At 47.0% G+C, this 15616-nt stretch overlaps 1 protein-coding gene across 1 annotated transcript in view; it reads right to left on the bottom strand.

Annotated features, from left to right (window-relative positions):
- The window catches only part of SPAG17 (sperm associated antigen 17), a 193560-nt gene that overhangs the window by 26954 nt on the left and 150990 nt on the right, over positions 1–15616 (bottom strand). The window contains exons 18-29 of the mRNA XM_069945151.1: positions 13898–14097; positions 11707–11801; positions 10391–10639; positions 9997–10108; positions 8880–8999; positions 8680–8793; positions 6892–7097; positions 6690–6813; positions 5527–5702; positions 5256–5436; positions 4841–5061; positions 4620–4761 (exon numbers count right to left, since the gene is read on the bottom strand). Coding sequence (XP_069801252.1) covers positions 4620–4761; positions 4841–5061; positions 5256–5436; positions 5527–5702; positions 6690–6813; positions 6892–7097; positions 8680–8793; positions 8880–8999; positions 9997–10108; positions 10391–10639; positions 11707–11801; positions 13898–14097 — 1940 coding nt within the window. The remainder of the gene's footprint in view (positions 1–4619; positions 4762–4840; positions 5062–5255; positions 5437–5526; positions 5703–6689; positions 6814–6891; positions 7098–8679; positions 8794–8879; positions 9000–9996; positions 10109–10390; positions 10640–11706; positions 11802–13897; positions 14098–15616) is intronic.

The following is a 15616-nucleotide window of genomic DNA, read 5'->3' on the forward strand; positions in this document are numbered from 1 at the left end:
ATACATGTACTCAGGATAAGAGCGTCTCCTCTCTATCATATGTTCTGTAACACATCTACATACATGTACTCAGGATAAGAGCGTCTCCTCTATCATATGTTCTGTAACACATCTACATACATGTACTCAGGATAAGAGCGTCTCCTCTATCATATGTTCTGGTAACACATCTACATACATGTACTCAGGATAAGAGCGTCTCCTCTCTATCATATGTTCTGTAACACATCTACATACATGTACTCAGGATAAGAGCGTCTCCTCTCTATATGTTCTGTAACACATCTACATACATGTACTCAGGATAAGAGCGTCTCCTCTCTATCATATGTTCTGTAACACATCTACATACATGTACTCAGGATAAGAGCGTCTCCTCTCCATCATATGTTCTGTAACACATCTACATACATGTACTCAGGATAAGAACGTCTCCTCTCTATCATATGTTCTGTAACACATCTACATACATGTACTCAGGATAAGAGCGTCTCCTCTCTATATGTTCTGTAACACATCTACATACATGTACTCAGGATAAGAGCGTCTCCTCTCTATCATATGTTCTGTAACACATCTACATACATGTACTCAGGATAAGAGCGTCTCCTCTATCATATGTTCTGTAACACATCTACATACATGTACTCAGGATAAGAGCGTCTCCTCTATCATATGTTCTGTAACACATCTACATACATGTACTCAGGATAAGAGCGTCTCCTCTCTATCATATGTTCTGTAACACATCTACATACATGTACTCAGGATAAGAGCGTCTCCTCTCTATCATATGTTCTGTAACACATCTACATACATGTACTCAGGATAAGAGCGTCTCCTCTCTATATGTTCTGTAACACATCTACATACATGTACTCAGGATAAGAGCGTCTCCTCTCTATCATATGTTCTGTAACACATCTACATACATGTACTCGGGATAAGAGCGTCTCCTCTCCATCATATGTTCTGTAACACATCTACATACATGTACTCAGGATAAGAGCGTCTCCTCTCTATCATATGTTCTGTAACACATCTACATACATGTACTCAGGATAAGAGCATCTCCTCTCTATCATATGTTCTGTAACACATCTACATACATGTACTCAGGATAAGAGCGTCTCCTCTCTATCATATGTTCTGTAACACATCTACATACATGTACTCAGGATAAGAGCGTCTCCTCTCTATATGTTCTGTAACGCATTTACATACATGTACTCAGGATAAGAGCGTCTCCTCTCTATCATATGTTCTGTATCACATCTACATACATGTACTCAGGATAAGAGCGTCTCCTCTGTCATATGTTCTGTAACACATCTACATACATGTACTCAGGATAAGAACGTCTCCTCTATCATATGTTCTGTAATACATCTACATATATGTACTCAGGATAAGAGCGTCTCCTCTCTATCATATGTTCTGTAACACATCTACATACATGTACTCAGGATAAGAGCGTCTCCTCTCCATCATATGTTCTGTAACACATCTACATACATGTACTCAGGATAAGAGCGTCTCCTCTCTATCATATGTTCTGTAACACATCTACATACATGTACTCAGGATAAGAGCGTCTCCTCTCTATCATATGTTCTGTAACACATCTACATACATGTACTCAGGATAAGAGCGTCTCCTCTCCATCATATGTTCTGTAACACATCTACATACATGTACTCAGGATAAGAGCGTCTCCTCTGTCATATGTTCTGTAACAAATCTACATACATGTACTCAGGATAAGAGAGTCTCCTCTCTATATGTTCTGTAACGCATTTACATACATGTACTCAGGATAAGAGCGTCTCCTCTCTATCATATGTTCTGTATTATATCTACATACATGTACTCAGGATAAGAGCGTCTCCTCTATCATATGTTCTGTAACACATCTACATACATGTACTCAGGATAAGAGCGTCTCCTCTGTCATATGTTCTGTGACACATCTACATACATGTACTCAGGATAAGAGCGTCTCCTCTCCATCATATGTTCTGTAACACATCTACATACATGTACTCAGGATAAGAGCGTCTCCTCTCCATCATATGTTCTGTATTATATCTACATACATGTACTCAGGATAAGAGCGTCTCCTCTCTATCATATGTTCTGTATTATATCTACATACATGTACTCAGGATAAGAGCGTCTCCTCTGTCATATGTTCTGTAACACATCTACATACATGTACTCAGGATAAGAGCGTCTCCTCTCTATCATATGTTCTGTAACACATCTACATACATGTACTCAGGATAAGAGCGTCTCCTCTCTATCATATGTTCTGTATCACATCTACATACATGTACTCAGGATAAGAGCGTCTCCTCTATCATATGTTCTGTAACACATCTACATACATGTACTCAGGATAAGAGCGTCTCCTCTGTCATATGTTCTGTAACACATCTACATACATGTACTCAGGATAAGAGCGTCTCCTCTCTATCATATGTTCTGTATTATATCTACATACATGTACTCAGGATAAGAGCGTCTCCTCTCTATCATATGTTCTGTATCACATCTACATACATGTACTCAGGATAAGAGCGTCTCCTCTGTCATATGTTCTGTAACACATCTACATACATGTACTCAGGATAAGAGCGTCTCCTCTCTATCATATGTTCTGTAACACATCTACATACATGTACTCAGGATAAGAGCGTCTCCTCTATCATATGTTCTGTAACACATCTACATACATGTACTCAGGATAAGAGCGTCTCCTTTCTATCATATGTTCTGTAACACATCTACATACATGTACTCAGGATAAGAGCGTCTCCTCTCTATATGTTCTGTAACACATCTACATACATGTACTCAGGATAAGAGCGTCTCCTCTCTATATGTTCTGTAACACATCTACATACATGTACTCAGGATAAGAGCGTCTCCTCTCTATCATATGTTCTGTAATACATCTACATACATGTACTCAGGATAAGAGCATCTCCTCTGTCATATGTTCTGTAACACATCTACATACATGTACTCAGGATAAGAGCTTTTCCTCTCTATCATATGTTCTGTAACACATCTACATACATGTACTCAGGATAAGAGCGTCTCCTCTATCATATGTTCTGTATTATATCTACATACATGTACTAAGGATAAGAGCGTCTCCTCTCTATCATATGTTCTGTAACACATCTACATACATGTACTCAGGATAAGAGCGTCTCCTCTATCATATGTTCTGTAACACATCTACATACATGTACTCGGGATAAGAGCGTCTCCTCTCTATCATATGTTCTGTAACACATCTACATACATGTACTCAGGATAAGAGCGTCTCCTCTCTATCATATGTTCTGTAACACATCTACATACATGTACTCAGGATAAGAGCGTCTCCTCTCTATCATATGTTCTGTTACACATCTACATACATGTACTCAGAGCTCCCCATCTCTGTATACTCGGGATTGATGACACAGAACTGGGAGCGGTGAGCTCATACGTGGCTCGGGACCATCGGTCATACGTGTGTTTGCTGCCAGTTTGTCTGTGGACCCCTCGCTGAGTGATGATTTGGGGGGGGGGGGGCTGTGATGGATTTCGTCTCTCGGAGGACTCTAGATGAATGATGGATGGTGGTGTCAGCGCGGTATTTATGTATCATGGTCTGGGATGGAATCCTGATCTGTATGATGGGATGCAGTGTCGAGGGGGGGGGGGGGGTGTTATAGATACGGGAGGCTCTCCAGGGGACCCAGCCTTGTCTCATCGCACATTGTTGTCTCCTATAATCTCGCCGTCCTGACAGCGCCTGTCTCTGGCGCCCCTCACAGTGTGCGCTCTGCTCCCTGCAGTCTCATTGTGGTTTGGGGCTTTTGGCTCCGGCATCCAAGGGATCAATCATAACCGGGGGAAGGGACAGTGATACACAAGGTATCCGAGCTACGTGTGACGTCACAAGCAATATGACGCAGGGCGATACGAGCCACTTCTCTGGGTCACATGATAAAAAGGACAAGGTAAATGTTTCATTATCTGACAATAACTGTTACTTTCTGCAACTTTCTCTTGGTATAATGTGTTCCTATGGGAGGGACTCTGGGTGCAGGTAGGTCAAAGGTGACTTGGGGTTGTTTACCAAAGTTTTTTTCTTTTAAAACAACTGGTGACAGAAAGTGTTAGAAATTTGTACTTTACTTCTGTTAAAAAATCTCCAGTCTTCCAGTAATTATCAACTGCTGTATGTCCTGCAGGAGGTTGTGTATTCTTTCCAGTCTGGAGAGCAGGAGAGGATTTCTAAGGGGATTTGCTGCTGCTCTGGACAGTTCCTGACATGGACAGAGGTGGCAGCAGAGAGCTGGAAAGAATCCACCACTTCCTGCAGGACATACAGCAGCTGATAAGTACTGGAAGACTGGAGATTTTTAAATAAAAGTAAATTACAAATTCCTTGCACTTTCTGTCACCTGTTGATTTGAAAGAAATGTTTTTTTTTTTTGTGAACTACCCATTCAAGCTCTGCCTGCTGTAAGCTCCACCTGCTTTGTTCCGCCCTGTTGGAGCTAGTCACAGAGATTAGCCCCAGTTTGTATGTTGCACCCCTCACAGTGATTGATTACCAGTCTCCTCGTGGTCCCCGGGCAGTGGGACGTCTATGTCCTGGTAGTAGGTGGTGATTCTGGTGCCGTCTGCGTGCTCCGCGATCATCGTACCATCTGTCTGCAGGACGGTCACCACCTGATCCTCTCTGGTGGTCATCACCTGGGGCGTATACACAAGATATAAGATGGTGGCCTGGTGGTGTAAACACTGGAGGCAGGACCCCTCACAGGTGACTTACCGCTCCGGTCACAGGGTCAGTGGCTCTCCAGGTCAGGAGAGGCTTCAGGTCCAGTCTCTGAGATCCTCGGGTCCCTATCTGCTCCCCAGACGGGGTGGTGGTGATCCAGGTGCCGGGCTGTAGCACGGGGGCACTCGGTGTTGCCGGTACTGAGTCCAGAGGAGGCGGCGGGGGCTCGGACGTCTCATTCTTGGCCGCTGCTGCTCTTTGCCCTCCTTTACCTGTAAACAATTATAGTGTGACTACATGAAATATCCCTGGCACAGGGTGGGGAATAGACAAGAGTCTGGTAATGTATGGGGGTCTCATCATACCCCCACTTACCCCCCCATGGTAATCGGCATCATACTGTATTACACTATATTTGTTACATTATTACACTCTATTACATTATTACACTCCAGCCCCTTTGCACCTTTCTTGGTTTCGGCCTCGTGTCTTTGGTCTTTGGTCTCCTCCGGACCTACAGGTGGTGCTGGTTGTGAGTCAGCACTGGGGGTCTCTGCCGCTTCCATTGGTATGACGGCAGTGGGACTCGGCTCAGCGACTGGGCCTGAATCTGGGCTCTGAATGACGGTTCCATCAGGTAGAAGGATCTAATGAATTATTACAGGTAAGAAGGTGAGATGAGACCCCAGTGTATGTGGCATGTGATCAGAATACTTATCATACACTCTATATTATACCTGTGTGGACCCATCCAGCAGACACCTGATCACCGAGCCCTCCGCTGTGATTACACGAGACCTCTCCAGGTTATCCACCATCTTCCCGTGCCGGTAGAGTTGGGCGTTCCTCACTTTCACTGGGTAAGTTTGTCGGACGAGCAACCGCGGACTTACCTGACTGTTATTACAGCACTCTGCAGGGAGTGGGAGGAGTTATTACAGCACTCTGCAGGGAGTGGGAGGAGTTATTACAGTACTCTGCAGGGAGTGGGAGGAGTTATTACTGCACTCTGCAGGGAGTGGGAGGAGTTATTACTGCACTCTGCAGGGAGTGGGAGGAGTTATTACTGCACTCTGCAGGGAGTGGGAGGAGTTATTACTGCACTCTGCAGGGAGTGGGAGGAGTTATTACTGCACTCTGCAGGGGGTGGAAGGAGTTATTACAGCACTCTGCAGGGGTTGGGAGGAGATATTACAGCACTCTGCAGGGGGTGGAAGGAGTTATTACAGCACTCTGCAGGGGGTGGGAGGAGTTATTACAGCACTCTGCAGGGGGGTGGGAGGAGTTATTACAGCACTCTGCAGGGATTGGGAGGAGTTATTAAGCACTCTGCAGGGGGTGGGAGGGTACATTACTGCACTCTGCAGGAGGAAGGAGTTAATACTGCACTCTGCAGGGACTGGGAGGTGTTATTACTGCACTCTGCAGGGGGTGGGAGGAGTTATTACAGCACTCTGCAGGGAGTGGGAGGAGTTATTACTGCACTCTGCAGGGGATGGGAGGAGTTAAGCACTCTGCAGGGGATGGGAGGAGTTATTAAGCACTCTGCAGGGGGTGGGAGGAGTTATTAGTGCACTCTGCAGGGGTTGGAGGAGATATTACTGCACTCTGCAGGGGGTGGGAGGAGTTATCACAGCACTCTGCAGGGGATGGGAGGAGTTATTACTGCACTCTGCAGGAGGGAGAAGTTATTACTGCACTCTGCAGGGGGTGGGAGGAGTTATCACAGCACTCTGCAGGGGTTGGAGGATATATTACTGCACTCTGCAGGAGGGAGAAGTTATTACTGCACTCTGCAGGGGGTGGGAGGTGTTATTAGTGCACTCTGCAGGGGTGGGAGGAGTAATTACAGAGGGGCTGCGGGAGGTACAGGGCACTATTCTCACCCCAGTGTCCTCACCTCTTGTGTTGTCTTTTGTGAACGTCAGCAGGAGACCATTGGGGTAGGAGACGTTCAGGGCTTCGAATGCAGGGACCTGCACTGGTTTTGCAACTGGAGTTACTGGTCGAGCAACTGGTTCCACCTAAACAGATCACAGTACAGTTACTGTCAGCTGGTGTCCCCTCCCCCGAGGAGCGGGCTCTATCATCAGAAGCCTTACCTTAACCTCTGGAGTCTTAGGAGGCTCCTCAACGGCTGGGGCTTGAGGTGTCTTCACTCGAGCAGCTCTGGGGGATTTTCCTCGGGGGGACTTGCGTCCTTTTCCGGTGGATGATGGGGGAGGCTGAGGAGGTGGCACTGGCATGATGCTGGGGGTGTGGACCGAGGGGAATGTCAACATAGCCTCCAGTTCTGGATCCTTCTCTTCTGTATCAGGAGTCAGCAACAAAACATCAGGGATTAGCAACAGTTTTATCCACTAAGCCGCTCCTTTCCTGTAATCTGCTGTCCACTGGCTATTGTTAGAGAAAATCTGTCTCTAGTAACAGAGACAGAAAGACAAACAGAGGAAGTGCGGTGCTAAGCATGTGCTATGTACAGGAGAGAGAGCAAGAAAGCTACTCGGAGCTGAATGGATGCATACTGAGGGCCCTATCACACTGGCGATTATCGTGCGAAAAATCGTTATATCGTTCGAATTTAAACGATAATCATTCTGAGTAATTGCAGGCTACGATCGAAAAATGGTTCGTATGTCGTTGATCATTGATTTAGATCTGAACCTAAAATTATCATTAATCGTTCGCTGTAATTCCACGTTCGTTCGCACAAATTCCGCATTTGTTCACTAATCGTTCAGTGTAATAGCACATTGTTCATTGTTGTATGAGATCAGAAGGAATAACAATCGCAATACCGATCGTAATAATGATAGTAATAACGACCATTATATTGTAATATGGTGAACGATTTCAGGTTAACAATAAACAATCTTGTCTGCGGTCGTTTATCGTTAGTCGTTAAAAATCGTTCTGTGTAATAGGACCCTGAGACTTTCTTTGTCCTCCATCTTTACTGTCCCTAAAAGATACAGTAGATCAAGGCTTCCTTCCCATCACAGCAGCAGATCAGGTGTAACCCCTTCCTTACTGTGCTGCAGCTACTGATGTTTAGTCTCTTATGGCCCTATTCCACGGAACGTTTGTCGTTCATAAATTCGCTAAAACGACCGCTCGTTAACGATTAATTCACGACTATATTTTGCGAACGACAACATATAACACGTGAACGATAACGATTACTTTGCGGTCGTTACATGCTCGTTTAAAACGTTCGCCGGGGTGATAATTTGAATACAACACACCTAGTTTTTCAACACATTGGGTGAACGATTTCACGATTTCTAATTCAACAAAACGATTAGCGAATTATGGTTGAAAGACTAACGATTTTTTTTCGACATGTTGAAAAACATTTTATAACGACTGATTTTGCTGTAGTCGTTCGATCGTTTACATCTATTCCACGGAACGATTATCGTTAACGAGCGGTCGTTTAACGAATTTATGAACGACAAACGTTCCGTGGAATAGGGCTATTACACATCACTTTGTCCTTCTACCCTACACATGTCATCTATAGGCCTGTACTGTGTACTTATTCCCCAGCACAGTTCAGTGCACTATGTCATGCCATAGCAGAGAGGAGTAGGTGCTGTGCTGCCATGTGACTGACCAGACAAGTAAGGGAAAGGAAGTCCTATGAGTACTACTACCTGTAAACAGCTCGGCTCTGGTCTGACTCATGAATAGCAGAGAATGAGAGCTAGCTGTGCACCATGGAGGGGGGAAGGTGTCCTAGTGGTACCACTAACATCACCTGTCAGCACTATAAAGGGTTAATCTGATAAAACCTGCCAGCATTATACAATGATATAATATTATAGGACATTTATAACAATAACCAACAGCAGATGGCAGAGGAGAAAGCTTCCCAGAGGCTCCATCACCTGGTGCGAGGCCGGAGCAGCCGTAATGACTGAGTGACAGCTGGATCCCACTGTGCAGAGTGGCCGAGAAGGACCCAAACTCACTCACGCCTCTTCTTCTGGACAGCGGATTGCCTGCGGATCACATAAACCATTGGCGTCTGTCCCGGATACATTGTATGGTTATCACAGGTCCATAGACTTTATACCACCGTACTGACCTTGTTGGTCCACCTGGGTGCAGTCCTCCTGTCCACCAGGGGGCGATGTTTTAGGATTAACTATATGCACCAGGAATTTATGGCCGTCTTTCTGTATCTTTACTTTAATGTAGGTGGAACCTGTCAGATACAGAGGAGTACAGTATGAGTACTGTACAGTGATGGGGGTCTGACAGATGGGACCCTCAGAGATCATGAGAGGAAAAGATACAATCAATCAGAAGTAAGAGCCCTGGACGGTCAGTCACTATGCTTGCCCCGGGGCAAAAAACAACTGGGGGTCTCACATATACTTGTGATCACTGGGGGACCCATATATTCCTTTGATCACTGGGGGTCCCACATATCTTTGTGATCACTGGGGGTCTCACATATCCTTGTAATCACTGAGGCTCCCACATGTCCTCGAGATCACTGAGGCTCCCCCATATCCTTGTGATCACTGAGAGACCCAGATATTGCTGTGATCACTGGGGGTCCCACATATCTTTGTGATCACTGGGGGTCCCACACATCCTTGTGATCACTGAGGGTCCCACATGTCCTTGTGATCACTGGGAGACCCATATATTGCTGTGATCACTGAGGGTCCCACATATCTTTGTGATCACTGGGGGTCCCACACGTCCTTGTGATCACTGAGGGTCCCACATGTCCTTGTGATCACTGAGGGTCCCACACATCCTTGTGATCACTGAGGGTCCCACATATCCTTGTGATCACTGGGGGTCCCACACATCCTTGTGATCACTGGGGGTCCCACACATCCTTGTGATCACTGGGGGTCCCACACATCCTTGTGATCACTGGGGGTCCCACATCTCCTCGTGATCACTGAGGGTCCCACACATCCTTGTGATCACTGGGGGTCCCACACATCCTGGTGATCACTGGGGGTTCCACATCTCCTCGTGATCACTGAGGGTTCCACACATCCTTGTGGTCACTGGGGGTCCCACACATCCTTGTGATCACTGGGGGTCCCACATCTCCTCGTGATCACTGAGGGTCCCACACATCCTTGTGATCACTGGGGGTCCCATATATCCTTGTAATCACTGGGGGACCACTGATCTACCATACACAATCCTTCTTTGTCTTGTTATCTGAGTTTTACCTTTCTCATAGTGCGTGTGCTCCACCTGTATCTGTCCTCCATCTGTGGGGAAAAGGCGGCGACAGCCCCCCGAGACCTGGATCATGTTGTCCCCCACATCATAGCCAATGAACTGAGGGAAAAGTGAAAGACAAAGAATCAGCTAATCCTAAAGTCACAATCCTAATGTATCTGGGATCTGGGGGTCCTGTGTGTAACCAGATCTGGGGATCCAATGATCGGGAGATGGACAATATACAGAACAGGAACAGAGGGCTGGACTGATGAGACCCTCATACTGACTGAGGAGAACTGATTCTAGACTAGAAGGGGGATAGGACAGCTGAAGAGGAACCATCTTTAAGACTTGTTGACCCCATCCAGAGAAGACCCCTGCCTGAGTATGGTCACTTACTTTATAAGCTTTCTTGGGAGGTTCCTCTGGAAGGTCTGGAGGCGCCGGTTCAGACTCAGGATCCTTTGCTCCCTCCTCCTTCTCCTTGACGTTCTTCTTCTGAGCGCTAGGGGAGCGTCTTCGCTCGGAGTCAGGTCTCTCTTTGCTTCCTCCCTTCTTCTTACCTCCAGATTTACCGCTCTTGGTGTTCTTCTTCTCCTGTTTCAGACGTTCCTCTTCTTTTAGCCGATCTTGCTCTTCTTTCCAGGCCTGTGGATGGAATCTGCCTCAGTGACTGACCCTAAGAAGACTGGATGCCCAATTTCACATATAACCAGGAACATTGTTGGTCTGTGTATGCCCAATATCCCATGAATGACCCATAGTCAGGAACATGTGGTAAGACCTCCCTCCATCTTCAGGTCTCCACCACCAGTTCCCATATACACAAAGCCCTCCAGTATACAGGAACATGTGGTCAGACCTCCATCCATCTTCAGGTCTCCACCACCAGTTCCCATATACACAAAGCCCTCCAGTATACAGGAACATGTGGTCACACCTCCGTCCATCTTTAGGTCTCCATCACCAGTTCCCATATACACAAAGCCCTCCAGTATACAGGAACATGTGGTCAGACTTCCATACATCTTCAGGTCTCCACCACCAGTTCCCATATACACAGAACCCCCCAGTATACAGGAACATATAGTCAGACTTCTGTCCATCTCCAGGTCTCCACCACCAGCCCCCATTTACACAGGAACCTCCAGTATACAGGAACATGTGGTGAGACCTCCATCCATCTTCAGGTCTCCACCACCAGATACCATATACACAAAGCCCTCCAGTATAAAGGAACATGTGGTCAGACCTCCGTCCATCTTCAGGTCTCCACCACCAGATACCATATACACAAAGCCCTCCAGTATACAGGAACATGTGGTGAGACCTCAGTCCATCTTCAGGTCTCCACCACTAGTTCCCATATACACAGAAAGCTCCAGTATACAGGAACATATGGTGCGACCTCCGTCCATCTTCAGGTCTCCACCACCAGCTCCCATATACACAGAAAGCTCCAGTATACAGGAACATGTGGTGCGACCTCCGTCCATCTTCAGGTCTCCACCACCAGATCCCATATACACAGAGACCTCCAGTGCACAGGAACATGTGGTGAGACCTCTGTCCATCTTCAGGTCTCCACCACCAAATACACAGAGCCCTCCAGGATCCTCCCTGTCTGATAGGATATACTAAGGCTCTCTGGTACGCTGGACACCATTACTTAGTGTCCTCTCTACAAGTTGCCCTGACTCTCCCCATCATCTTACCTTCAGAGAGCCTTCACGAATGAAGGGGTTGGGGGCCGGCTCTGGGGTGGTCTCTTCTGCTCGGCTTCCTGGTCGGGATCTGCTGCCCTTCGGACCTGAGGAGGACAGGACACGTTTCACTCAGTTTCATGATATTGATGTGTAGTGTCCCACCACGGGTGTTACTAGTTTGAACACCCCTCGCAAAAGCCTGTAACTCAAAGTGAAGTGGTAATGAAGTCATGTATAAGTTTGGCCACTAGATGTCAGTAGTGTGTGTATTCATGTATGTATATTGCACATCTGTAGTGAACTAAGGGTAATTGTTTATGATCTTCAAACCAATGAGAGCTGCTCTTCTCTTCCACCTATCCCTATCTTTCTTTTTTTCTTGCACTCTCTTTTCCACCACTCACAGGAGCTGTTACACATCCTGTAGGAAGTTGTCACATGGGGAGAGGAAGTGTAGACCCACACTTCAGTCTGTCTTACTCAAGTTTCTGTAGAGAGAAAACGCAAGACAGGACGGTCCCTGCTGTAGTCAAGCTGGGCCCTGGCTCTGCCAGGTCCCCTGTCCAGGACACTTAGTCAGTCCAGTGTAGTATAGTCTGGAGTGTGGTAGAGGATAGATGTATGGAAGACACAGAGACTTTTTCTTCTCTATTGGTGTTTAGCACTGCATTAGAGGTAGAAGTCAGAGATCACCCCAACCCATGCCCTGGGACAACTTAAACACAGTGCAGGACAGTATCCTACAAGCTAGAGGAACTGATCCGGATAGAGCAAAGCAGCCAAGAGCCTAAGGACTCTATCTCGCAACGCAGGTGAAATTAGGTAATTTTGGACACCTTGCTCAACTCAGGTAACAAGGTCTGGGGCTTGTGTCACCCTAGTAGGACGGGCCACCCGACACTGTAGGGCAAAAGGTGGTTAAAGCGACAAAGGTTGAAACACGGGCACAAGTATTCTTCTTCTTTCAAGTATTCATCTTCTTCTAAAGTTCCTGGCAGAGCACAGTACTACATTGGGTTGGGACTCTCAAGACAAACTCCTCTGCACTACTCTGAACTCTCACGACCTATTCCTCTCCACTTCTTTGAGCTCACTCTATTCTTATCAGCATGAAACCAAGTCAGCACTGCTACTCTACGTTCACTACCTGATTGTCTACTTGTATGCCAACATATTCGTCAGTAAAGGAAAAGTTTATTTATTTTACTGGGACTCAGTGGTTATTGCACCAGCACCTACTCAGCAGCGACACGGTCCTTGGGTCATCTCCCCTTTCTGTGGGTGGCAGTACCGACAGTCTGGGTGGGTCATTACTCCACTCTGGACCACCGCGATAAGCGCCCAAGGGACCCATCACAACCCGTCAGGTCACGGACCATTGGGGAAAGGTATAGCCAGCCTCACACATAGCCAGACAATGAATTTCAATGAGAATACATACTCCGAGTATGTACATGACAGCGCCATTAACCCCCTGCCGGCCGGAGCATACTTTACCTGCTCTGCGCTCTGACTTGCTTCAGGGGTTCTCGGCTTGATGTCCTGCTCAGCCAACCAGTGTGCTGCCCAGCCGCAGCCACTGATTGGCTGAGCAGGATGTGAAAACGCGGGGAACCCCCGAAGCAAGCCGGAGCGTAGAGCAGGTAAAGTATGCTCCGGTCGGCAGGGGGTTAATGGCGCTGTCATGTACATACTCGCATCGGCATGTAAATCCCTCTGAGAGTATGTATTCTCATTGAAATACATCGGCATAGGATCTGCAGCGGATTTTGCTGCAAATTGGCATTGTAAAATCCACTGCGGATCCGTCCTGTGTGAATCTAGCCTAATAGTGTTAATCCGTCATGATACTAATAGTGATGTCATTATTCTGTGAGATCCCTGGCTGTGTAATTCAGTATAACATCATCAATGACATCACTTATAATGAAGGAACTCATAGTATAGTCAATCATATGACATCATCCCTAGTGGTGGAGCTCGCTATGATGTCATCAGTAATACCCCATATAATAGAAAACCACTTAGTATTGTCCTCCATGACATCATCCCTAGTGGTGGAGCTCTCTATGATGTCATCAGAATTACAGGTGCTGCCGAGCACAATGGAGAGGAGCTCTGGTAAAAGTAAGTTACCATTCCGATTTCTTACACTAAGTAATTCCACAGCCCGGGGTCACGGCACTTTGGCCGCACTCACTTTTAGATTTTTTTGGGGAGACAGACTTCCGGCCCTTCTTCTTATTGGGGGAGGGGTCTCTGGAGGGGGCGGAGCCATCCTTAGAGGCCTGCACTTGTTTCAGGGCCTCCAGTTCTCGTTCTGCTTGATCCTCTTGATATTTGACCTCTTCCTCCTGAACCCAGTGGGAAATGGAATCGGCCACAAGTTCCAGGTAGTTTCTGTGGGTCAGAATGGAGCACAGGACTAGAAGAGCAGGTATAAATAGGAGGGAGAGAGTACAGGACTAGAGGAGCAGGTATACATAGGAGGCGGAGAGCACAGGACTAGAGGAGCAAGTATACATAAGAGAAGGAGAGCACAGGACTAGAGGAACAGGTATACATAGGAGGGAGAGAGCACAGGACTAGAAGAGCAGGTATACATAGGAGGCAGAGAGTACAGGACTAGAGGAGCAGGTATACATAGGAGGTGGAGAGCACAGGACTAGAAGAGCAGGTATACATAGGAGGTGGAGAGCACAGGACTAGAGGAGCAGGTATACATAGGAGGCGAGAGAACACAGGACTAGAGGAGCAGGTATACATAGGAGTCAGAGAGTACAGGACTAGAGGAGCAGGTATACGTAGGAGGCAGAGAGTACCGGACTAGAGGAGCAGGTATACATAGGAGGCGAGAGAACACAGGACTAGAGGAGCAGGTATACATAGGAGGCAGAGAGTACAGGACTAGAGGAGCAGGTATACGTAGGAGGCAGAGAGCACAGGACTAGAGGAGCAGGTATACATAGGAGGCAGAGAACACAGGACTAGAGGAGCAAGTATACATAGGAGGCGGAGAGTACAGGACTAGAGGAGCAGGTATACATAGGAGGCAGAGAGTACAGGACTAGAGGAGCAGGTATACATAGAAGGGAGAGAGCACAGGACTAGAAGAGCAGGTATACATAGGAGGCCGAGAGCACAGGACTAGAAGAGCAGGTATACATAGGAGGGAGAGAGCACAGCTCTAGATGAGCAGGTATACATAGGAGGCAGAGAGTACAGGACTAGAGGAGCAGGTATACATAGGAGGCAGGGAGTACAGGACTAGAGGAGCAGGTATGCATAGGAGGCGAGAGCACAGGACTAGAGAAGCAAGTATACATAGGAGGCGGAGAGTACAGGACTAGAGGAGCAGGTATACATAGGAGGCGAGAGCACAGGACTAGAGAAGCAAGTATACATAGGAGGCGGAGAGCACAGGACTAGAGGAGCAGGTATACATAGGAGGGAGAGAGCACAGCTCTAGATGAGCAGGTATACATAGGAGGGAGAGAGCACAGGACTAGAGGAGCAGGTATACATAGGGGGAGGAGGAGATCACAGGACTAGAGGAGCAGGTATACATAGGGGGAGGAGGAGATCACAGGACTAGAGGAGCAGGTATACATAGGAGGGAGAGAGCACAGGAATAGATAAGCAAGTATACATAGGAAGCGGAGAGTACAGGACTAGAGGAGCAGGTATACATAGGAGGCGGAGAGCACAGGACTAGAAGAGCAGGTATACATAGGAGGGAGAGAGCACAGGACTAGAGGGGCAAGTATACATAGGAGGCAGAGAGCACAGGACTAGAGGAGCAGGTATACATAGGAGGCAGAGAACACAGGACTAGAGGAGCAAGTATACATAGGAGGCGGAGAGTACAGGACTAGAGGAGCAGGTATACATAGGAGGCAGAGAGTACAGGACTAGAGGA

The sequence above is a fragment of the Dendropsophus ebraccatus genome, chromosome 11 (assembly GCF_027789765.1).
Source record: "Dendropsophus ebraccatus isolate aDenEbr1 chromosome 11, aDenEbr1.pat, whole genome shotgun sequence".
NCBI lineage: Eukaryota > Metazoa > Chordata > Amphibia > Anura > Hylidae > Dendropsophus > Dendropsophus ebraccatus.